The sequence below is a fragment of the Pezoporus occidentalis genome, unplaced genomic scaffold (genome assembly GCF_034315485.1).
Source record: "Pezoporus occidentalis ecotype Australia unplaced genomic scaffold, CSIRO_AGI_Poc_V1 ctg159, whole genome shotgun sequence".
Taxonomy (NCBI): Eukaryota; Metazoa; Chordata; class Aves; order Psittaciformes; family Psittacidae; genus Pezoporus; species Pezoporus occidentalis.
Window position 1 is genome coordinate 2,319,437 of NW_026913415.1, and position 23,971 is coordinate 2,343,407.

General features: G+C 43.7%; 1 protein-coding gene across 6 annotated transcripts in view; it reads left to right on the forward strand.

Annotated features, from left to right (window-relative positions):
• PEAK1 (pseudopodium enriched atypical kinase 1) overlaps positions 1 to 23,971 on the forward strand; it is a 113,939-nt gene that overhangs the window by 59,086 nt on the left and 30,882 nt on the right. For all 6 annotated transcript variants that reach the window (XM_062612231.1, XM_062612227.1, XM_062612232.1 and 3 more), the window contains one exon: positions 16,804 to 20,079. In XM_062612231.1, coding sequence (XP_062468215.1) covers positions 16,916 to 20,079 — 3,164 coding nt within the window. In that variant the 5' untranslated portion in view covers positions 16,804 to 16,915. The remainder of the gene's footprint in view (positions 1 to 16,803; positions 20,080 to 23,971) is intronic.

Here is a 23,971-nt window from a genome sequence, read left to right on the forward strand (position 1 = left end):
GTAGGATTTTCAGCCCTGCTATTTCAGCTCACCATGGCTGTGTATGGATGGAATGAGCTCACAAAGCAGCCGTGTTTATCTGGTGCTGTTGACGTTCATCTCTGACAGCGGAGACTTGAAAATGCAGAGGAGTAGAGGCAGCTAAGTCTGTCTTCAAACAAACGTCAGAAGCAACAGATTGATCTTGGCTTTCAAAGCTAACGGCATAGAAATTCCAGTGATCAAAAAGTTGTGAGTTTGGGACCTGCAAACTATTGTTTGGAATGTGTGTATATATGTATATAATATATACTATTCTATTATATATATATAAAATATATATTATATATATATATATAGTTTGAAACTATTGTTTCAGCTCCAACTTAAAAAATTAGAACTTTACCTGAAAAGATTCATTGATTTGTACGCTTCTGGGGTTGCTGATGTCTGATCTGTCAAGCACTTGTGCACAAGTTTATCTTCTCTGTTGCCTTGGACTCTTTGGAACCGAGGAAGCAGTCATTCCTTCCTCTCCCCTTCCCCCCATGCCTTTTTTTTATGAAGAAATGATTAAATGCTTTGAGTACAAATGCACATGAATATTTATAAGAACTTTTATAACATTTAGCAAGGCAATGCTTCATGGCTGTCTCTTTCTGAATGCACATAATAAAGTATCCATAATTTCTTTGAAGTTGCACTTGCTCTGTACTAATTTGATCACAGATTGGTAGGAACTGGAGGCTCCTCGGGGCTGCAGGGCAGCAGTTGGTGCTGGCAAAACACAGAGCTCCTTGCTGTGTTCTCTCCTTTTCTCTTAAATGCCTGTGGTTTAACATTAAATAAGAATACGTTTTTCATGCATCGTTTACAGTTAAGTTGCAGAAAATTGCCAGGTAGCAATTTTGTAACCTGCATTGAATGAATACCTGACTCTCCCTGCATTTACACTTCAGCCCTGGAAGAAGCTTTAAGTGTTTTCTGCTTGAAACACTAACACTGCAGAACAATTGAAGGGCCCTGGAGCACACTCTGCAAACCACTTGGAGGATCCTCCTGTTAATGCAAAAACTGTTTTAGTCTCCACTTGTTCCTCTGTGTATTGTCTCTTGGTAACAGTGCATCCCGTGAATACTGACAATGTGTGTAATGCCTCAGAGTCTAAGGCACCCATTTCTAAAAAGCAAATGGAAACTTGGCGCTGTGAATCGCAGTATTTATCCCTTCGACATCCTTAAAGCATTTAGATCAGATTAAGTAGATGAGCAGTCTGATGACAGGAGAAAGAAGAAAGACTTTAGGCAAAAGGGAGTGGAGGATAAAGCTGGATCTATCGAAGCTGAAGATTGTTTTAGAACTGGGTTTGGAAGTTCCTTGCTCATAATATTATGTATTATAACTCCTACCCTCCTCCTCTATAAAGTAAAGAAATTGCTATAAATTGCATGTGCTCATGTCCACAAAGTCACTCTATTAATTGCAGGTTTACTGTGGCTATTTAAAAGCTGGGTAGTATTTTCTGCATTGGAAGTTATTCATTGGAAAGTTACCTGATGTGTAGGCCTGTATGAACACAAGTAAATACTACACCAACAGGAACCTCCTTCAGCTGCTCACACCAGCCAAAGCACTGGAGCAGCCCACCCTTACTGCTTACCTTCACCACGGGCTGAAACACTGCTTTGAACATTCCAAATGGTGTGGTGGTGCAGTGCTCCCAGTGTAAGTGCTGGTGCAGCAGACCCACTGTGAAGGCAGCAGTGGGAATCGCTTCTAAAACCACTGCTGTGGGCAAAGCCGTCTCATCTCCTATGGAGTCAGCTATAGTAGGTACCCAGGAGCGTCTGACTGGGGTTTAGTGTGTCATTGCGAGCTGTGCTGGTAGACTGGATTCCATGGAGATGTTTTAAACGTTCCGTAGGTTTATGGCTTTCTCTGGGGTAATTCCTCTGCATGAATTTTCCCTGGGATTCATTACTAGTACTGTTTTTTTCTGTTGTCTTCTACCTGGTCACGATGCGTACATCTTGTGCAGATCTCAGCATGAAGATCTCAGAAATACACCAACGTTGAAATGTCTTCCTTTCTTGTGTGTTTGTAATTACGTGTAATATACACTTCTCTGCCACTAAGATGTGCAAGCTCTACTGGTGTATTCTTAAAGGTGGCACTATTTATGTGACTTTAACCTCTACAAAACTACTATATTTGACTTTCAGATAGTGATGTCTATCTTTTCAGAATCACTTTCATGACTGGAAAAGGAGAAGTGAAGGAGACAGCATCAACAAGCAGGTTTCATTTCCATTGCAGCTGCATATTTGCAGCATTGCCTTTATCCCTCTCTATTAAAATAGGTTTGAAGGAAAATAATACTCTCAGTTGTGCTTGAGCTATGCAAAACTTTGAAGGCAGGCACCTGATGAACATGAAACATTACCTTGGAACATGTAAGATTTGCAGCTTGGTTACTACTGTGGGAAAAGCTTGTGCTCCCCTGTTATCTGAGTATGTATAGCAGCAGTAGTAATGCTGAATGTAACGATCCAGTGTTTGCAGCTACCAGAAAACAAAGATTTTATTTGTTTCTAACTTACCAAATCCACTCAAGCAGCCTAAAAAGAATACAGACCTTGGACAATAATAACTGCAAGAGATTTTGGGTCACGTTCTTCATGGGGAAGATTAAAATTGGACCTGGAAAAAGAGTTTGACAGCTCTTCCTCATTTCTTTACACTTTACTTTCAGAGTGTAAAAGCAAAGTGTGCACCGGGAAATGAAGAGGCAAACCAAGCAGTAAGGGTGGAGGGACCTGTTTTGAGACTCTCGTTTGTCTGTGGATCCTGCTCTGTTAAGGGTTCACAGAGATTTGAGGCAGACTTAATTAAACTGGGCCATCCATCACACCCTGTGAAATAAAACCCCTCCCTCAAGCAGTGAACTTGCTGCTAGAGCTTCGTATCTTAAAACTGGTTAATGCAGAAGGGCTCATTGCTGAAAGGGAAGGCACTGGGCAGTGTGAGGAATTTGCTTTTTCCTTTCCTTAGCAGACATTAAAGATGATGTTGCCCGCTTTCAGCAAGCAGCCATCTCATTATCTCTGTGAAGCCTGTCTTCTGCTCTTTTCCTTTCCACTTCTTCTTTCTCCAACTTTAGCATGTCATTAAAAGAGTACAGTGGCTGAAGAGTGAAAACTGAATCTTCCCAAATGCTGTTCCTTCTAAAATGTAATCCATCGCCCACACATCCCAAGGCAGTGATTGAAGATCTTGTCTAATTTGTCTTACTTGAGATTTAAGCAAAATCATCTGCTGAGTGTTTCAGCCTATCTCTGTGCGTTACAGTTCAGCCAGCCTTCTCTGAAAAGAGAAATGTGGAAATAAGCCATGGTTAATGTACCAGTCTTTTATGTCTGGCGAACAAATTGAACATAGGATGTGAGAGATACAGGCCTGCAGTCTATCTTCTGACTACACAATGCTAATTAGCATTACAAACCCGTCCTTTCATTAATCATGTTGAATAACCACAGACTTGGAAGCGTTCTGTGCTGGAGCAGCAGTGCAGGAGGCTGGTACTGAGCTGCACTTGGCAAAGTGCACTGGGGTTGGCAGCAGAGGGGCAGTCAGGAGCAGAAGCACCGCTGTGATGGGCTGTGGTGCTGCACCCTGGCACCTGCAGGTTGAAGAGAGCTAGGGTCTACCACAGCGGGTGAGCACAGGGCAGCATCTTGCTTTGGCAGAGCCAGAGGTGGAGGTAAATAAGAGGTTATATGCAGCTGCTCTTTATAACCAGTCTGCTCTGAGAAATGCCCTTGGTTTCTGTGTGTCCTTCCACATTTCTCTCCAGTCTTCCCGTTCCTTCAGTGCCATATGGCAGTAAGGAAATTATTTTGCTGTCTGCAGAAAAAAAGGAGAAAAAGTACTTTTATGTAGCAAAGCCTCTGGTATTAATATGAGTTTTGAAAACCTGCACAGTGCAGAGCAAATATGCTTCAGTTTCCCAGTGTATTTGTATGAAGCAGCAGAGGGGCCAAGCCCTACAAGTGCATTCAGACTTGATAAGCAGCTGATAAATCTCCTACTATTGACTTTCATGATTTCTTTTTTTACATGCTGCATTGTAGCATCCAAGCACGGTTCTGCTGCCTTTATCGAGCTTGACATACAGCAATTTCTATGAAAATTAAAGCTTTGGGATCACTGTTAACATCCTTGCTTTCAACAAAAGGCTTTTTAGAGCAGCTGACTTAAAAAAGCTGACAAGTGATTGTTACATGAGAAATGATTTGAGTAGGAGTAACCTAAACCAGCCCTAGGAGGTGGCGTGAGGAGGATTCATTTTCTGGTGATGCCAAAAAACATTTCTGCAAATCTCTGTGGAAATCTGAAAATTTAAACCTTGGATTTTTAATGTGATTTACTCAGAGTGGTTTTTTCTATGGAATATCTGCCCAGTGCTATTGCAAACCAAGAGCTTTGCTTCCGAAAATAGCTTTAAAATAAGGCCCATTTGTTGCATTTGCAAAACCACGTTTTCTTCCTCAGGCCTGTGTGTATCTTCTTTCCAGATGCTGAGTTTTAGTGAGCTGTGAACAGGTATCTATCTCTTCATTAACAAGTCTAGAAAAGGTTCAATGAAATTTTAAATACTGCATGTTTTAATTTCATTCTTGATATGTTATCAAGAAACTGCAATGATGACAATGCAGTGTATGTCATGTGGGTTAGGCCTGGCTATAGGTGGTGGGTCTGAAACTGATTGTAAGCAGGAGGTTGTTACTGAGGTAGCATGGAGTGCTACGGGTTAATCTTTGCCTAAAATTAGTCAAGGTTTCTTCAGGAGTCGTCTGCAGGGAAATGCAAATAGAGCGAGCAGGAAGTCTGCAGGCAGAGGTGCTCACTGATTGCTCTGAACAAAGGCTTGAGCAAATAACTTGTATTTATTATGGGCAATTGTAAAGTGGGAATAAAGAGTTTAGGCCAGGCTTGCCTGACTCCACTGAGAGAAGTGAAGACCCTCAGAAGCTTGTGCAAGTCATGACCACCCCGTTAGCATGAGTTCAGGACTGAAAAGGAGAGTGCCTGGGCTCCACACGCAGAGGGATCGATTTCACGAGTAGGAAGGGGTTGTTTCCATTGTGTTTGTTGCTGGTATGAAGCTCCAGGAATGCTGTGCTGTCTTTTGGAGAGCAACAGTCCAAGGGTGCTAGTAACAGTTCTCAAGAGTCACCAGCCATTAAAGGTGTGAGCAGCTTGTGTTACAGACAAGACTAAAAGCTCTATTTGCCTTTTCTATTAGAAAAGGCAAAGTAGACCCAATAGTACTAAAGTATGGGGTCAGGAGTAACACTGTGTTGTGTAGCTGCTGTAATTACCATTGCAGTTCATGATTTCACTAACAGTTGGGATCCCATGTACTGTTTAAATAGCCATAACATATGCCATTATGTATTATTAAGCTGAGTTTGAGCCCATAACTTTGAAGTCTGCTGTACAGATTTTCTTTTCCTGTATAAAGTGCAAGATTAAGTACTACAGTGAGCATTTAGTCCCTTCTGTGGACCATACTTGGGAATCCTGGTACATACATCACCTTCTTGTGCATAGGGTTGATGAAGCAGTATTGGGGAAGCATGATTTAGATTCCTGAGCAGTTTTCCCCATTTGATGGAGTATTGATGTTATCTCTGGCCTGTCTATAAAGAGTGAGCCCAGGACCTCAGCAGGGAGCCATGGGAAGGGTATTGCTGCTGCCTTGCAACTTGTGCCTTACATGGATATGGGGGAGTAGGTCTTGGTCTCTCTGTTTCTCTTAGCCTAGTTCTTATCACTGTTTAGTTCAGTTCAAATGGCAATGTGTTGCATACAGCAGGAAAAAACCTCCCTCCAGGCCCTCCACAAGGGCAGGCAATAGCAGCCTTTTGTATTTTATTCAGGTTGGTAGCAACAGAATGCAATTTTCCAATTGTGAAGTCCATTCCTGTACAGTGATGGACTCGTAGCAGACCTGTGTGCTAGTAAAGTACATTGTCATAAAAGCCTTGTTGGAAAAGTAAAGAATTCCAATGGGTGTGATTGTGCTTTTACCTTCAGGTCCCTGTAGATTGAGTCATGTTAGCGGTCCAAGACTAGAAAATTCACACTCTCTTTTTTTTCTGGAGAGAGAAAGCTTTGCACGTCAGGATTCTCTTGAGCACAAGTAGCAAAATGGGTGTTTGTCAGTCAGCTCCTGTAAGGAAAGCGTGCCTGTGAAAAAGAGCTAAAGGAAAAGAATGCAGGAGTGCTGCTTCTGCAAACAAACGTGTCTCTTGCTTTCCTTCCCTTTCCTAGAGCTTGCTCACAGTGCAACAGCAGCGCTGGTTCATGCTGTGTCCTGACACGTGTGTAAGGTTGCAAGCTTTGATATTCAAGTGTAATCAGCGCTCTGTTAATGAGTACGTGAGTGCTCTGACAGCGCGGCTCTTGTCTCTGTAGGTGGAGGAACAGCTTCGAGGGCACCACGGGCTCACAGGGGTGCTGTGAGCAGAAGGGGCTGTGGGAGTGGGGGGACGTGTGCCAGGCCCTACTTTGGGTTGCTCTAAAAGCCACCTCTGGCTTTTAAGGGGCTGGATGCTCTTGCTGCCCACAAAGCACGTTGATCCTTAGGGGAGGTGTTGCCTGCGAGAAGTCAGCTTTCTTAGAAGCAGTAGGCGATTCCTTCTTTCCCTTTCCTTGTCTCACAGCACTGGGTAAGAATTACAGCGGTTTACGTAGTTGATGGGTTTCAACATCTCTCTTTGGAAATGAAGGTGGCTTCTTCTCTCATGAAGTAAAGTGAGCAAAATCCTTTGCTGCAAAAACCAGTCACTGAATGTAAAGATAAAATCTGATTCAGATTTTCTGTTAAGTTTCCTTTTGGATTCCAACACAGCGTTGTGTGGTGGGAAGCTGTGCAGGGTAACGCATGGAGAAAGCGCAGAGAGCACAATCCAGGTGTCCTGGGGTGTGTTATCCTAAAAGATGGTCAGGCACAACGCTTACTGATCAGAATAAGTAACAAACCAGTTCTTGTTCATCATGAATGCTACAAGCACCCAATTTCAGTATCTGCCACCTCCTTTAATGACTTTCACCTCTGATGCTGCTTTTTACCCAACGCTTTCTCATCAGTGGTGGCTCCCCATGTTATGGGGATGGATTCTAGGCAGTGCCTAAGGACTTTCTGCCTAAGAATACGTGTTGTAAAGCATTGTTGTTTGCTTTTTAACTTCAACACTAGTAAACAGTAATAGCGTGAACCTTCTGCCTTCCAGCTCATTGCTCATCTTACTGCTGTGGTCTGTGACTGCATTCATCATGCCTGGTAAAGCAGCTTATTGGGATGAATTAATGACACGCTAATTAGGAAAGTGGCCTGAGTGAGAATAAGCTGCATGAACCAGCTTTGATGCCCAAAAAATTACCTGTAGCCAGTTTCTCAAGATTATCAGAGATCTTCCAATTAGAATGTCTGTCTTTGATCATAGATGCAAGGAACAAGGCAAAATGATTGCACCGGGTGGAAGGCAGTGGGAGGAGATGGTTGCTGTGGAACAGGAAACTGAAGGAGTTTTTAAAGAGATTCAAGCCCTTTCCAGGCACTTGCTCCACCCAGAAGCAAGAGATACCAGCGTGTGGCTCATTTTCCTTTGTATTTCCCACCATAAGCTAGTAACATAAGCATCTTTAACAGTTACATTGGTTAGGTTAGCTGTAGAGAAACTCCTTTGTCATCTTGTCCTGATTTTTCTATCTTGTAGCATGACAATATGCAAACAGCTCTCATCTTTTGTAAGGCTTCCATTGGCTTCCTCACCTCTGCAGTTGCCACCACCTTAGGCCTCGCTGTGGATTTGCATGATTATTGCAAGATGTGCTAGCATAGGGGACAGTCAGTTGGCCCAAGCAGTTCATAGCCCAAGATCCCAGTTGCCCAATATCAAATGTGACAGTATAGTCATAAAAAGTCAAAATGAAAACAAGGATGGTTCCAGGGCTGAGGTATAAGCCTGGCACAAGTGTGATAAAACAAAGTGTGGGAGGAGGAGAGAAGGGCTTTAGGAGATAATGAGATATTCGTCGTATTTCACCATTTAGCTATTTTGCTCTATTAAACTAAAACCACTGACAGTGAAGAGCAGGCTCAGATAGAAAGGAAAAAACAGAATCCTGTTGTTATCAAAGGGACTGATTTTCAGAAGGGCCTTGCCAGAGGAAGGCTTACATAGGTAAATTCCTGAACAAGAGGGACATGCCATACAGAGTGGGAAGGGATAAGGGTGATGCAGGTTGGATGGAAGAGTATAGACCCGGAATCTGTAAAGGAACATCCTGTGTTCTGTGGTTCTTTGGTGCATCTCTGGTGAAGCAGGAGATGGGATGTGGGAGCATGAGGAGGCTGACGGCTGGTTGGTCCCTTGCAGGCAGTGTGGCACCAGGCAGTGGTGGCTCTGCACTGGTACCGGGGCCTTCGCACTGCCCAAACACCCCGTATGGACTATAAAAGAATAGTGTGAATGAGCAAGTTTTCTTCTCAGTTCTAACAGTTGATGCTTTGGGTAAGCACTGCGAGTGGAAGCTTTGTGTTCACCCCACCTAATACAACTCTCGGTGTCTCATCCTATATATAAGCATCTGATTGGTTTTGCTAATCCAGCTGATCTCTTGATCTCAGTGCCAGCTTGGATCAGAAAGCACTTCATATGGAGTAATTTTCTTTTTACTAATTTAAGTATGCTACATTGGGTTTGTTGCTCTTTTTTTTTGAGATAGACACTAAATGGAAACACACGGTCTATCTTCTTTATGTGATGCATCATTTAATATTGTTTTACTTGTCTCAATCCTGAGCTAAACTGTCTAATCTTTTTGTTTCACTTAATACAGAAAGCTTTTCATCCCTTAAGATGTTTTTGTGGTGGATGCATTTCTTCCTGACGTGTTGTAAATAGAACTGAACACAATATTAAGTAAATCACGTCATTGATTTTCTGAGAATGAAAGCAGATGATCTGCTGGTTGCCTTGTGTATTCTGTTGCACCATTTGCATGTCCTGTAGTGAGCAATTATGAGAACTTCTTAAGAAGTACAAATAAAACCGTGCCATTTCTCTTTTGCCCATTATTTCACTGTTTGGTAGGAGGAAGAGCAGGTTTCCTTCACAGAGGTTTTGATAAAGAAGCATTTCATTGGTACTGTCCTTAGCTCCTTGCTGTGCTGATGCCTGGTTCCAGTAAGGGACCCCACAATTCCATACGTAGCTCAGCCATGTGGCTCTTGGGTTTCTCCACAGTGCTTGGCTTTATGCAGTCCAACCCTACTGCTGTTGGTCTTCATTTATCATTTATTCTTAGTATCTCCATTTTTTATAATGGCTGATGGGGTTTTAGGTTTGAACTGATTTCTCTCAAGTCCTTATTCAGCAATTCACAAGGCTTTTGTAGAGGGGGTTGAGTCCAATGGGGAGAACTGGCTTCTCTGGAGTAGATTTTCTCTTCTACAGTGTTGCTGACCTCTTACACCTCTGCAATCCATAGTTCTCTCCTAAGTTGCCTGCTCCTGATACTACAGAGTTTGTTTGCCTTTGGCAGCTTCGCAGTAAGATCCTTCATATCCTTTCTGATGTTATTTGGTATTTTGCTACCCACAAGTTACTTTGCTAAACTGAAACTGGTATATTTATGGCAGCTGTGGGTTTTGCTGCATCAGGGGTTCAGCATAAGGATACCTGCAGCCAGAGGTTGCAGTAGTCCAAGGGAGAGTTTTAAGTAAACTGAAGTTGCAGAATTGATGGATTCAATAATACAGTGATGATACACACTTACTTCACACTCCAGCTGTGCTCAGCAGAAGGCTAACCACAGCCATTACTGGGTTTTGTAACTACAGAAGCAGTATCATACTTTTCAGGTATTTGTATTTTGTTTGTTGTGCACTCACGCTGGAGAGGTTCAGTAAAGGTCTGGTAAAGTTTATTCTTCTGCACGTTTTCATGTGCTTAAACAACAAGCAGAAAAGATGAAAGGGCAGGATTTCAAGTGAGCCCGGGAGAGGTGAATCCAGGATAATTCAGTTGGTCAAGGCACAGGCATAGCAGTGCAATTTGAATATGTTGTGAAGGGCTTAATTCTCATCATTTTGCTTAAATAGCGTTGGGGGAAACTTAAATGTGCTCAAATTGGGGATTTTACTTCGTTATCATTATTACCATGCTTGCTTCTGTCAGCAGATGCACTTACCCTTAATGTGCTGCTAGAGCCTGGAATGTTGTACACAGCCTTTTTTAGGAATGAAGGTAAACCCAAACTGTTCCAAAGTCCGGTTTATCTTACTGGGGGGGGGGGGGGGGGGGGGGCTGTTAAGAAAGTATAAAATGAAAACTAATTTTCTGTGCAAGTAAAAAGCACCCCTAAAGAATGTACTGTGCAGCCTTGTCTGAAGGGTCACTGGAATATGAGCATATGCAGTCATTACAAATCTTTTAATGCCAAATGATGATTGTATTTTTGCAAAAGGAAAAAAAAAATATATATATATTTTAAATAGTTTTCTCCAGTTAAGAACCTCTTCTAATTATTGGAACTCAGAAGAGTTCATATTCAGATACATGCCTTGGCTGCTGGTCTGTTGGGCCTCCACACGAGCTATGAGAGCTTGTTCTTATTATTGTTTCTTGTGTTCTCAATATAGTGATGCAGAATCTAATCAGATCAGCTGGGCAGATCCTGAGGATATTTCTTGCCTTTCCCCTGCTCTGTGGCATTACCGCTTTGGGTTAGGTGAATTGGAAAGAAATGCCTGTTCTGTTCTGAAGCGTTACAGACTGTAGCCCTAGGCAGGTTTTGCTCCAGTTCGTTGGTTATCTCTATCATGTTTTATTCTGACAAGTTTTAGGTAAAAAAACCCAAGCATATTCAAGGGTTTCTTTCACTCAGTCAGTTTTATGAAATGTTTATGTAATTTAAACTCTTTTTAAGGAGAGAAAATAGAGAGTGTGTGAGCTTAAAACCAGAAATAGTTGCAAGTTGTTTCCTTAATTTTGTTCCATGCTGTCTTGTAGCAAGTTAGCAACTAGGTTTTCTCTCAGTCCTTTGGGTGGAAGTGATTCTGTTGTCCTCTCCATCCATCTCAGCAGCACAGCAACACGGTGCTTAAGAGAGGTTCTAAAGTAAGTTGGCAGCTTTTCCCTCTGGGTCATTGCTCAGTATCACTGCAGATTCATTGCATTTTCTGCAGAGCTGTCATCTTCTGGCGCTGGACAGTTACCAGGACACTCGGTTCTGACTGGGTGTTAAAAACCCCCAGCCCATCTTCAACAAAACAGAACTTTGCTTTTTTAACAGCAATGATAATGCCTAGCGTTTGTGGAAATTTCCATCTGTGCTGTCTGCCACAGGCACGGTTCTGGCCTCTTACAACAGTGCTGTGGTGTTAGTGAATATTAGCCCACTTTGAGAAGAGACCTGCGGCAGTCCGTGGTGCTGTTTGCCATGAGTTACTTCCACATTTGCTTCCTGGAATAACTCATGTGAAGTAAATGCTGGGACTGAACTGGGCATCACACTTAAGAGTCTGTGTCTTGATCTTCCACCAGACTGTGAGTCACTGCTCCTCTCTACAACAGCGGTACTGGAAAATGCTCATTCAACTTTGTGAAGTGCTCAGGGACCTCCGAGGGCACCGCTCATGGGTTTTTACATCGATATGTTCAATTTGATTTCCAAACTCTGGTACTGCACAGCGTCTTTCTCTCTTTTCTTCTTGCTCAGTTTACATTCCATTAGTACCTGCTGCAGGATTGTTCCAAGCACAGTGCTCCCGGTACTGAATGCAAACAAGTGTGCTTCTCCACATGTCTTCAGATTGGGACCATGGCTTCTCTGGCTGTGGATTTCATGATCTTAGGTTCCTTTCCAACCTTACCTGTTCTATGATTCTACGCATCTAATAGATGCTGCAGGTAGCTGCACCTGGGGGCTGCTTTCCTTCAGTGGGACAACTGATGTAAAATTTAAGAAGAAATTATTTTTTTATGGCATGAAGGACAAAATATCCCCTAATGAGCACATCCCACTCCTTTGTGGGCCCAGTTACCTGGGGTAGGTGGCTCAGCAGCCCTGCATCAGTAAGCTGAGACGCAGGGAGATGGAGCATTTCATTGCCCATTGCCACCCAGGCAGGATGTTATGTGTGAAGTCAGAGCAGTCCAGGTTTTCCAAAAGGTCTCTTAAAATGTTTACAATTGTATTAAAGCTTAAAAGAAACAGAAATCAGATCCTGGCAAAGAATAACCATCACTTTGTTCTTGTTACGTTAGTCTCGCACTGCTGTTTATGATGATCGGTGAGTGTCCGGATCTCTGTAAGTGCTTCAGACAAACCCACGAAGCCAAAGTGGTTTTGTGGTGGTTGAGCATTCCTACCTAGCAAACCTAGGTTGGCTTCCCATTGCTGCTGTTTTCAGTCCGAGGACATGCCTGTCAAGGGGGAGAGGTTTCTGGGTTCTTCAGTAGCAGTTTAAGAGACAGGTGTCTGATAAGAAGGCTGATCAGTGCAATTTATTCTGCAGCATAAAACCTACAGGCCCGCTTTCATGGGTAGCAATGCTAAAGCTAAATGCCTTTTCCCTGGAGGAGGACAAACAAAAGGAAGTACGTACCAAGTATCAGGAGATCTAAGAAGAGGCCAAAGTGATAATGTTACAGTACAAATGATGAAATGCACACTTGTGCATGTTGCTCTGTAATATAGCAGGCGTTCATTTAAGGGGAGCTCTTTTGCAGGATGCAGCATTGAAAACGCATGTCTAATAGGTGCATTCATTTTAATATGCTCATTCATTGAGCAGGCCTGATTAATTAGTGCATGTCACCATCTGGTACTTACTGAGACTATTCATTTTTAAAATGTTGAAATTGTAGGGAATGTTGCACACCAATTAAGTTCCTTTTAATTGGATTACGTTAGTATAAAGTATTACTGGAGAAGGCCTTCATTGTGATGCAGCCAGCATGCATCTAAAGGAGACCTGCCAGCCTGAAATTACTTAGAAAGGAAAATGCCTCAAATGTGTGTTCATCGCTATCTTTGCGCACTCAACAAAGATGATGTCAACAAAAATCCTTCTGCATTTCTGTGCAGTGAGGATATCTCGGCTGATTACTTCTTCATCTCTGCGCTGCAACTCTTGAGCCTATCGTCACCTCCCTCTGACCTGGAAAGTGAAACATGCCTTTGTGTTTCTGTCTGATATCAGCTAAACAGGGCCAGACTGAGCCCTCCTGTGTGCAGTTGTGCATCTGCTGAAATGAGGAGCATTATTCTCATTTACACAAAGAGTGATTTGGCCTTTAAAGCCAATAAACTGTCTGTGCTGACTCAACCGTTTAGTGAATGAAGTATCACGATCTGCTGGCTGCAGCACCACATTAGGAGCAGAACTTGTCTGTCTGTGCTTGTTCCTGTCACTGACTCACTTGGTGAATGTTAGCACTGCGGTGTTTCCATGTATAAATCCGGAATAGTTATGTTTAGCAACTTACGTGAAAGGCTTTGAGATAGAGATGAAGTGCACGATGTTGATAGTATGTATTTACCATTAATGCTTTCTTTGTATTTACAACGCCTGAGGTTGTTATTGTCTTGAAGTGAGTTCTGTCATCCGAACTCCTCGTTCCAGCAGAGCATGCAGCCCTGTTCCTTAGCCATCGTATGAGCTGTTATGGAAGCAGGGAGTTAAGAAAGAGGCCTAATCCTAAGAGGTCTGACGTGTGACTGCCCGGATCTCCTGCTGGCCACCGTTGTGCTGGAGAGCAGGGTTGGGGTCTAGGAAGGAGCAATGTGAGGGTGGTTTCTCTTGCTGCGTTTGGGTGCATTTGCCTCACCTGCAGCAGGCTCTGCTGCCCCCTACCAAGCCGCAGCCGCTGTTAACAGCGCTGGGAGCCGCGGCCCGAGCCCGTGAAGAATGCTTTACATCTTGTTAGTACCTACAGATTTCATTTCTGTTGTCGCGCCTGGTCACTCGTGCTGTAATTCTGACTCACAACAGGGGGTCTGCAGCTGCAACAGCGTTCTTGCTACAGGCAGAGGAACACCTCAGAAAGATGCCGTTTAGTTTCACAGCGATGAAGAAAGTGCCTGAATTTCAGAATGCAAATCCCACGTGTAGACATACAGTGGTCCCAGTGACTTTAATCTCTTCCAGCATAGGAGCGCTTCTGATTTCAAAGTATGGAAGAGGCAAGAAGTGGGAATTGTTTTGGTTGTTTTCTTAAGATCCATTTCCTCCTGTTGGAAGGTGTGTGTTTCCTGCGGTACAGCTGCAGGAACTGCTCATCCTGCAGGTGCCAAAGACAATTCACTGTGTCAAACACGGTGTTAGAGAGCATGGTTGTGTTGAAATCCTTTCCATTAGGTGTTGAAGAGTGAAAGACCTAAAATATCCATGCATGTCTTACGTTTTTCTCTGTAGAAGATATGTGTCTGCCTTTACACAGACATGTCAGCATGGGTTTTAGCTTTAACCTGAATGGCTGCATGTGGAGCTCCTGGGACATGGGATGCGTTTTTGCACAGAGCCATGCCTGTGCCATAGTCTGAACTCCAAGCGGAGCATTGTGTGGTGGTTCTGCTAAGTGTCCTGTGGTTCACATTCATCTGTTGAGCTCAGTGCTCATTTGGGGGAGAGGCAAATCAGTGTCTCTGAGCAAAGCAGAGTGAGCACAGGCAGTGGTAGAACATAAAGACGTAGTCAGAAAAGGTGTGCGATCGAGTGCTTCCTCATCGCTACCCAACAGTATTAGCAGAAGGTGCTTAGCCTGGAAGGCCATGGAAGTGTCTGGGTTGTGAGAAGTTTCTAGAGCAAGCACAGTTTATGCCATTTCAGAGAAATAATATCACCCAGTTAAATCCTAAAACCCACACACATGCACTAAGCTCTCTGCTCCCGTTGTTTGTTCAGAGGTTGTATGTAATGGAGAAATAGCTTTTCAAAGCCAGCGTTTAGTTGAGGCTCTCATTAGTGTAACTTCCCTCCTTTTATGTGTTAAATAGATGAAAAGGAGCTAACCAGAGTGCAGAATTCCAGCGTGTGTCCACTCACTCTCTGATTTTAGGAGAATTAGATCTTGGTGTAATTTTTCTGCTTACAATATACGGGCTTGCAAAGTGTTGAAGCAACAGATGTTGGCAGAGCTCAAAAAGAATACAAAGACATTTCACTCTGCATATATAAAACAAAGGCTGAAGTTTGGGCAGATCTCTATCTGGCAGACTTTCTATCTCTTAGGTCATAGAGAGAAAGCTTTTGGCACTGGCTTTTTGGCAAAAAGCTTTGTCTGGAAACATATTTAGTCAGCATGTGAAATATGATAGCCCTGGTACCACAAATGTGTCTGAAGATACTCTAATAGCGTTAGGCTTCAGCCCCATCTGGTGTTGGAACAGGATTCCTATATTAGTTTTCCAGCACAGGAGAGCCCTTTGCCAAAACACAGAGCAGTACGTGAGGAGACTGACAAATCCATACAAGTGCCTGGTTTACTAATGGCTTCTATTGTTTGCTGCACTGATGAAAACCAGTTGTGCCCATGGTGAATTCCAGCACAGGCATCCTGCTGCTGAGTTCCTAACCACGAGCTCTAGCGAGAGCTGCCTCTTTAACTGAACAAGTTTCTTAATGCCCTTTCAGTGTACCTGTGTGAGCAGCAAGTAGATTTTCACCTGAAGCCTGTAAGAATAGCAACTGATTGATTTTCAGCGCCTGTCTTTACAGAAGCAGCTGTGGACATACAGAGCCTTTCACCTCACTCAAATGCCTCCAATAATTTGAGTTATGCAACAGTGCCGAAGAGACCAGACTTGTGGATTTGGCTTAGAAGGCTTAAAATCCTCAGACATTAATTCATGAAACTTTCCAATCCTGGCTACTCCAATGACTGTAAAGCACAGCAGATTGGTGTTTGCTTTTTACTTCAGGCTGATCAGTTCAGGAAATAAGAAGGTTCGCTTTGAAAGAGGTGTTCAGTTCTTTTTCAGTTATTTCTGGAGGGCTTAAGTAGAAAAGCTGCACATGAAACAAATCAGGGACTAAAAATCCATAGCTTTGTTTTGAGGCTATGGGACTGGTTTCTGCCGCTATTGACAGCTAAAGGAGAAGAAACAGTGACTTTCTGGGAAGGTTCCCCAGCATTTTGATGTGACTTTTCCAGGAGGGCAGTGCAGCCTGAGTCTTCAACCCGATACCTGTCCCATTATTATGTGCCTCTGATGGGAAAAGTGCTGAAATGGCAGGGTTTGGAATTGCTTGAACATATTTTGTCACTTAAGCTGAGCTCGTTCACATTTGAAGCTAAAACAAATGATCTCGGTTGCATTTAGGAGAGTAAACATACTCTCAATTTCCTGTCTCATGTTCAAGTGGTTATGTTGAAAGCGATGTGCGCTAATCTGTGCTTTTATATCCTCTTCCTAGCATTTGTTTTATTGGGCAAAATTAAAGGTCAATGGTCCTGAACTAGTCAAGAGAATTATTCTCAGTTCTCAGTCGTTGCCATTTCTCTTTCTCTTGCTCTGCTTTCAGTAGTACAGGGCTCAGCTGCCAAAGCTTTCATTCTTACGGATGACACAAATGATATTTACGACTCTTTCTCCGTGTCAGCTGCATAGTTTTGTGAACGTAGGTAAAACGAGCTAGCATGACAGCAAAAGGCTGCTTGCTTGTGCTCATAGCATAGAAAATACAAGTGTAATGATCAGCCTGTGTTTTCCCTGTTCTTATCCTCGTTCTCTTCTGTGTTTCAGAATGATCGCTGCTCAAGCCAGGAGTCACACTAAGTGAACAGAGTGGAAACACATGGGTGGAACTCTTACCATGCACTGAAGCGCACAGCAGCCAGCGCAGAGCTCTGGGAAAATGTCTGCTTGCAGCACGTTCACTGAACACGTCTGGAAACCTGGTGAATGTAAGAACTGCTTCAAGCCCAAAAGCTTGCATCAGTTACCCCCCGTGTCCGAAAAGAAAACCCTCTCGCATGCAAATCTGAAAGCCAATGCAAACCAAAGCAACAGCCAGCGCGGGAGAAACACAGGAAGCTTCCGACCGCCCGTGGCAAAGAAGCCCACGATAGCTGTGAAACCCACCATGATGGTAGTAGATGGGCAGGGTGTATGTGGCGAGATCAGCACACCGGATCATTGTGAGAATAAAGCAGTGCCTGCAGGTTGGAACCGAAACAAAGCTGTCTTGAACAAAAAACCACTGAACAATAATAACGAAGATGAAATTGAGGGTTATAGCCATGTTCATAGGCCTTATGGCAACAACGATGGTGTAGGTAAGATACCAAATAACAATAATAATGGACTGACCGAAGTTTTGAAGGAGATTGCGGGTTTGGATAGCACACCTCAGCTAACGGGAAGTGAAACCAACTCGAGAGAAACCTTCCTGGGGAGAATAAATAATTGTTATAAGAAGTCATTGGACAGAAAGATGCCTCCAAGCTGCATGATGGGGGGAATGAAGGATTCACAAGGTAAGCGCGTTATTCTGAGCGGAAGCACTGAAGTCATAAGCAATGAAGGTGGACGTTTCTGTTACCCAGAGTTCTCCAGCGGAGATGAGAGTGAGGATGACACGTTTTTTGGCAGCATGCAAGAAGAGCATGAGAGCTGGGATGAAAGTGATGAGGAGCTGCTAGCAATGGAAATTCGCATGAGGGGCCAGCCTCGCTTTGCTAATTTTAGAGCCAACACCCTGTCTCCTGTTCAGTTCGGTGTTGACAAGAAATGGAATACCGTGCCCCTCAGGAACAAGTCTCTCCAGCGGATCTGTGCAGTAGATTATGACGACAGTTATGATGAGATTTTAAATGGTTACGGGGAAGAGGCTGTGATTCTGTACGGGCAGGAGAGCATGCAGAGTATGATATCTTCTGATTCTACATCCCCTGATTCTTCTTTGACAGAAGAGTCTCGTTCTGGAACGACCAGCAGCTCTTCGCAGAAGCTCTGTAATGGAGGGCTGTCTCCAGGTACTCCTCAGGACCTCAAACTGATTGAACCCGAATATGAAAGTCTTTGTGACAGTCAGCAAGTGAAAGATGTGTCAAAAGCCCCCCGAAACGTGCCGAAAAGTCTGGAAACTCACAAGGCAGTCCTTGCACTTCGACTGGAAGAGAAGGATGGGAAAATTGCTGTGCAGACTGATAAGCAAGAGAATAAAGGTCCTTCAGATGTTGCTGGTCAAGCTGTAACTATAAATTTGGTGCCTGTGGAAGAGCAAGCTAAACCTTACAGGGTGGTCAATATGGAACAACCAGTTTGCAAGCCATATACCATAGTAGATGTATCAGCTGCCATGACCAATGAATGTAAGGAGAATCAGCCTGAAACCTCAGAAACCAAAAATACACCCTCTAACCCAAGCTCACCAGTAACTCCAGGCACACCTATTACATCCTCTGCCGCATCGCCTGTACGAGTGAATGCTAACCTGAAAAAATCCAGTGCAATCAGGTATCAAGAAGTGTGGACTTCTAGCACTAGTCCAAGACAGAAGATACCTAAGGTGGAGTTAATTTCCAACAGCTCAGGACCTTCTGTTCCCCCCAGGAAGACAAGCCACAAGTCAGCTCCTACTTCGCCTACAGCTACAAACGTTTCTTCCAAAACTATCCCAGTTAAGTCTCCCAATTTATCTGAGATAAAATTCAACAGCTACAACAATGCTGGCATGCCACCTTTTCCTATTATCATTCATGATGAGCCCACCTATGCTAAGAGTTCCAAAAATGCCATTAAAGTCCCTATTGTAATCAATCCAAACGCATATGATAACCTGGCTATCTATAAAAGTTTCCTGGGGACCAGTGGGGAGCTCTCCATCAAAGATAAAACTACCAGTGTAATAAGCCACACCTATGAAGAAATAGAAACAGAAAGCAAAATGACTGAAGCCATAGGAAGTAAACCCAGTGAACTTCCCCAAGTGAAGGGGGTGGCTAATAGCTCTGAATGCAGGCTGGGTTCTGTGGCTCAAAAGGTCCAAGAGTTTAATAGCTGCCTTGGTAAAAGTCAGATATCGCCGCAGAGAAGCCATAGTTCTGACCACAGCTCCCCACCAAGGGTTCAGAAGACAGCACAAGAGCCTGCAGCAAAACCAGACCTAAAGCCAGAGGCTGCTGTTGGCAGCAGCAGCGGCAGAGAGAACGCAAGCACGGTGCTTTCACAGATCGTGGCTTCTATCCAGCCCCCCCAGTCTCCTCCTGAAACACCTCAGTCTGGACCCAAGGCCTGTAGTGTAGAAGAACTGTATTCCTTACCCCCTGATGGAGATGCTACTAAAAACACCCTGGTACGACCCAAATCTCTGTTTACATCACAGTCTGAAATAGAGTCATCCAAGACAGTGGAAAACACTGCCATTAAGATGCAGAAAGATTCACTTTCACAGCCAGTTGTCACTCACTCTCCAAAGCCAGTGAGAGCCTCCCCAAACACCACAAGTCCCAAAACGGAGCAAGCACCGCCATTTCCTCCTCCTCGGTCCACTTCTTCACCCTATCATGCAAGTAACCTGCTGCAAAAGCATTTCAGCAACTGGAGCAAACCAAACAGCCCCACCAGGTCGACAGAGGCCGAGTCAATCCTCCATTCGGAAGGGCGGCGAGCTGCTGATGCAAAACCCAAACGCTGGATATCGTTTAAGAGCTTTTTCCGCCGCAGGAAAGGCGATGATGAGGAAGACAAAGAGAAGGAACGAGAGAAAGGAAAATTGGTGGGTCTCGATGGAACTGTTATACATATGCTCCCCCCTCCTCCCGTTCAGCGTCATCACTGGTTCACTGAGGCCAAGTCAGACTCCAGTGAGAAGCCGTCGATCGTTTTCATGTATAGATGTGAACCGGCACAAGCTGAACCAAAGGCTGAGCATCAGAACAAGAGCGGGGTGGAATCCGCTATTGCGGACGTGCTAGCGAGAGACAAAGGAGAAACACAAGAGAAGCCTGCAGAGAGCTTGGATCAGAAACCAGTGAGCCATTCATCACCACCTCAGATTCCCAAGAAAATCCCCAGGTACTGCTCATCTTTTTTAGTCTCTTACTCCTTGTGAACTGCCCTGTATGCACTGCTGGAAAGGGGAGAGGATAAGGAGGTTTATTACATCAAGTATATTTATATCAGGTAACTTAAAGCATACTTTAAAAATCTTTGAGTTACATTGGATATCAGAAAAAGTTAAGGTAAAACAGGCTAGAAAGAGTAGCTGGTATTTGAAGTTGGCACTGCAGGTTCACTCATATGTCACAATAGCCATGACACATTGAATACATACATTTCCCTGAATTTCCAGTTTAAGAAAGGGCCCCTGCATTATAGGGAACTAAAGACTTTCTCTGCAGAAATAGAAGGCAGCTATTGAAAAATATAACAGAAATGAAAAGGTCTGTGACTCACAAAAGGGGGTGTGCTAACTTTATCCTGCATACCCAAGAACACAATAGATGCAAATTAACTCGATGCCACGCTGCAACATCACTGCAGCACTCCCAAAATAAACCGTGTAAAAAAAGTAATAATAGAAATAGATGATCTATAAAATATCTCCATCTTGCAAGGCCTTCAGTGATGAATGTACTTCGTCCCCTGATTGCACTGCATTCAGTAGGGCTGGGAGCTCGAGTTAAGCCTGCCAGTTTTGTCTGGTGGTTTCATTGACATGCTTGAGAGGTGGCCAGTGCCAGCCTCAGGAAGTTCAGCGAGGCCAAGTGCAAGGTCCTGCACCTGGGTTGGGGCAATCCCAGGCACAACTACAGGTTGGGCAGAGAAGAGATTCAGAGCAGCCCTGCAGAGAAGGACTTGGGGGTGCTGGTTGATAAAAAACTGAACATGAGCTGGCTTCAGTGTGCGCTCACAGCCTAGAGAGCCAGCCGTAACCTGGCTCCTCAAAAGCAGCGTGACCAGCAGGTTGAAGGAGGTGATCCTGCCCCTCTGCTCTGCTCCTGTGAGACCTCACCTGGAGCATTGTGTGCAGTTCTGGTGTCCTCAACATAAAAAGGACATGGAACTGTTGGAACAAGTCCAGAGGAGGCCACAAGGATGATCGGGGACTGGAGCACCTCCAGTATGAAGACAGGCTGAGGAAGCTGGGGCTGTTCAGCCTGGAGAAGCAACAATGGGTTTAAACTAAAACAGAGGAAGTTCAGGTTAGATGTAAGGAAGTTCTCTACTGTTAGGGTGGTGAGGCAGTGTAAGGGTGGTGAGGCACTGGAATGGGTTGCCCAAAGAAGTGGTGAATGCTCCATCCCTGGCAGTGCTCAAGACCAGGCTGGACAGAGCCTTGGGTGGCATGGTTTAGTGTGAGGTGTCCCCACCCATGGCAGGGGTTGGAACTGGATGATCTTAAGGTCCTTTCCAACCCAAACCATTCTATGATTCACTGTTTCAGTTTCTGTGAAAGTATTTGGCCAGTAGCTGCTTATTTTACTCCTAGAAGTCTGTGGCAGTTGAATGCTTCGGGTCTGCCTCTTGGTTTAAAGGTCTGTTTGTTCCCTTATCAAGGGTACACATGCTTTCTTGGCTGTCTCTGAACACAAAGCAGTGTGTTTACTTCCAGATATGCATTGTTTTCAACATACCACTGAGTTCCTGCAGCTCATGGCAGTGCATAACCTAAGAGGGCTGGAGACACTTGTTGCAGTCAGTCCCATGGGCAGAATAGGCATTTCACTGAGTAGAGACCACAGCTGTGGATGTATCCGAATGTCTTCCACTGTTGCTATACACACCAATTCCAAAACAGCTTCCAACTTGCATTATTTAATGCATTATAACAATAACCTAGTGGTAGGAAATGAAAAATATTGTGAAGTTTGAGCTGTGAGTGAGCCTCAGAAAACGTATCGTGGCCAAAGCGTTCTTTAGTTTTCTTTCTCCATTGTCTATACGAGAAAGTTGCAGTGAATTCTAGTTAAAATGGTTTTAAAATTGACTTAACTAATAGAATCCTCTTTGTGAGCACAGTTTGGAGTTTACCAGCCACTGGTTGCTGCTTGTCTTAAAGACAAATAACTGTTCAGGCTAGCCAAGAGTGACCATTTGCAAGTAATTAAATCACTTATATCGCCTCTTGGGAACACTGATACAGCATTCTGATGAGGATCAGGACTACTTTTCAGGCTGTTTGCCTTTTGGCAGAGGTGGACAGCATTGGGGTTTGTAATGTAAGGTGGTAATAGTGTTTATCATAGTATGATGTGAAGCTGGTGTCTGTAGATTCACATTTGAAGTAATTGCCCCAGATACAAGATAGGACGCTCTCCAAAACCTCAGAGGACTGCCTGTTGCTACAGACTTGTTTGAGCTGCAGTCTCATGGTCAAGGGGGTTATTTTAACTGAAAATTAACAAATGGGGTTTAAAAAGTCCCAGTGCAAATTGTGGGGCTCAGTTTCAGAAACACGAAGCAGTTATGGAGCTGTAAGTGTTCAGCATCTCTGCAAGATGTATGGGACCACAATAATACAGGGGTGTGGGCAATGACAAAAGGGGATGCCCCAGTATTTATGAGTTAAGGCTGAAAACTGGGGAATATACCCAGGGCTGGAATAACCCTTGATAGGAGTCTAATCTCTCTAGACCTACCCTAAATTCAATGGGGAGAAGTAGGTAACTTTAGAGAGCAAGTTAAAGAACTGGAGACATTTGTGCCCTCAACCCCTCTTTAAAAGAACCATTTTTTTCTGTTACCTCCAGGAGAAGCTAGAGAAAATGAGCTTGTACCAACATTTTTGTTTCTAGCAGCATTAGCATCAGGAGATGCACTTGCTCCCACCTCCTTAGTGCCCCACTCCTGTGCTGGCAAGACGGATAGATTAATTGTTGCTAAAAATCAGTACTCACATCAGCTTTATCACTAATTGGAATTAAAATGAGATGGGTTTGGAGCACCACAGTTAATGATGCAGCAGTTGTTCCCAGCAAAACCTAAAATTTATCTCTAAAAATAAAATGTGCTATTTTTGCCTACCTCAGTGTAGTTGATGAGGTTGGTACAGCACAGCGTGGCATCCACACAGCACAAGTTTAAACAAAAGAGATTCATCAAAGGCTTTATTATCTAGTGGATCAGGCTGTTGCTACTGGAATTTCACAAGATAAAGGCTTCTCCTCACCTTTATAGAGAGATCACTGCAGCACCTTCTCAGATTGAGATGTTTCCTAAAAGAAAACTGCAGAACAGCCTTCTGATTCTTGTCCTATCTTCATAAACCACAGCAGAGCTGAACTGAAACATCATTCAGCACTGCTTTAGATGGCAGTGCCTTTGTAAATCAAGGTACAACTGATTTGTGCACAGCCATTTCCATTTCAGTTATGTATTAAACTGAATAGCTTCTTCTCATAGCTACAAGTCAGCCATAACTTTCCTTTATAGCATCTTTGGGCCAGACTTGGATGAACTAAGATAAAACTGGATGTTTACTGAAGTACTTCTTTCACATAGTGAGGTCTGCATATTGGTTCCATTGTGCTTTAGATAAGAAAGCATTAATTCACAGCTAAAGCTGGGATTAGCAATCTAATTCCTAAAAAGATGTGAACTGTGTCAAAAGCATTGGAGCTCGTAATCTATGCATCTTGAGTTCTGTTGTTCTGTAGCTGCAGAAGGTCATTACCCTGTGGTTGTATCTTGCTTCCAAAAGGGGTGAGATGCTTAAGCATACTTTAAAGATTAGTTTTGAACATTTCTCTTTAAAAGCATCACAGCTCCACATTACCTCAGCCACTGGCACTCTTTTAAGGCTATTTTTTGTTAAAATAGCTCCTGGGTGTTCCACTGGACACTTTTCATGGGCTCGATATTTGTCAGAGGACATAGATATCAAAGCTTTTGGAAATGCCTTGTTATCCTTCAAGTCTTACCCCAGTGCCACACTTGTAGGATGAAGTTCACCTTGAGTAACTTC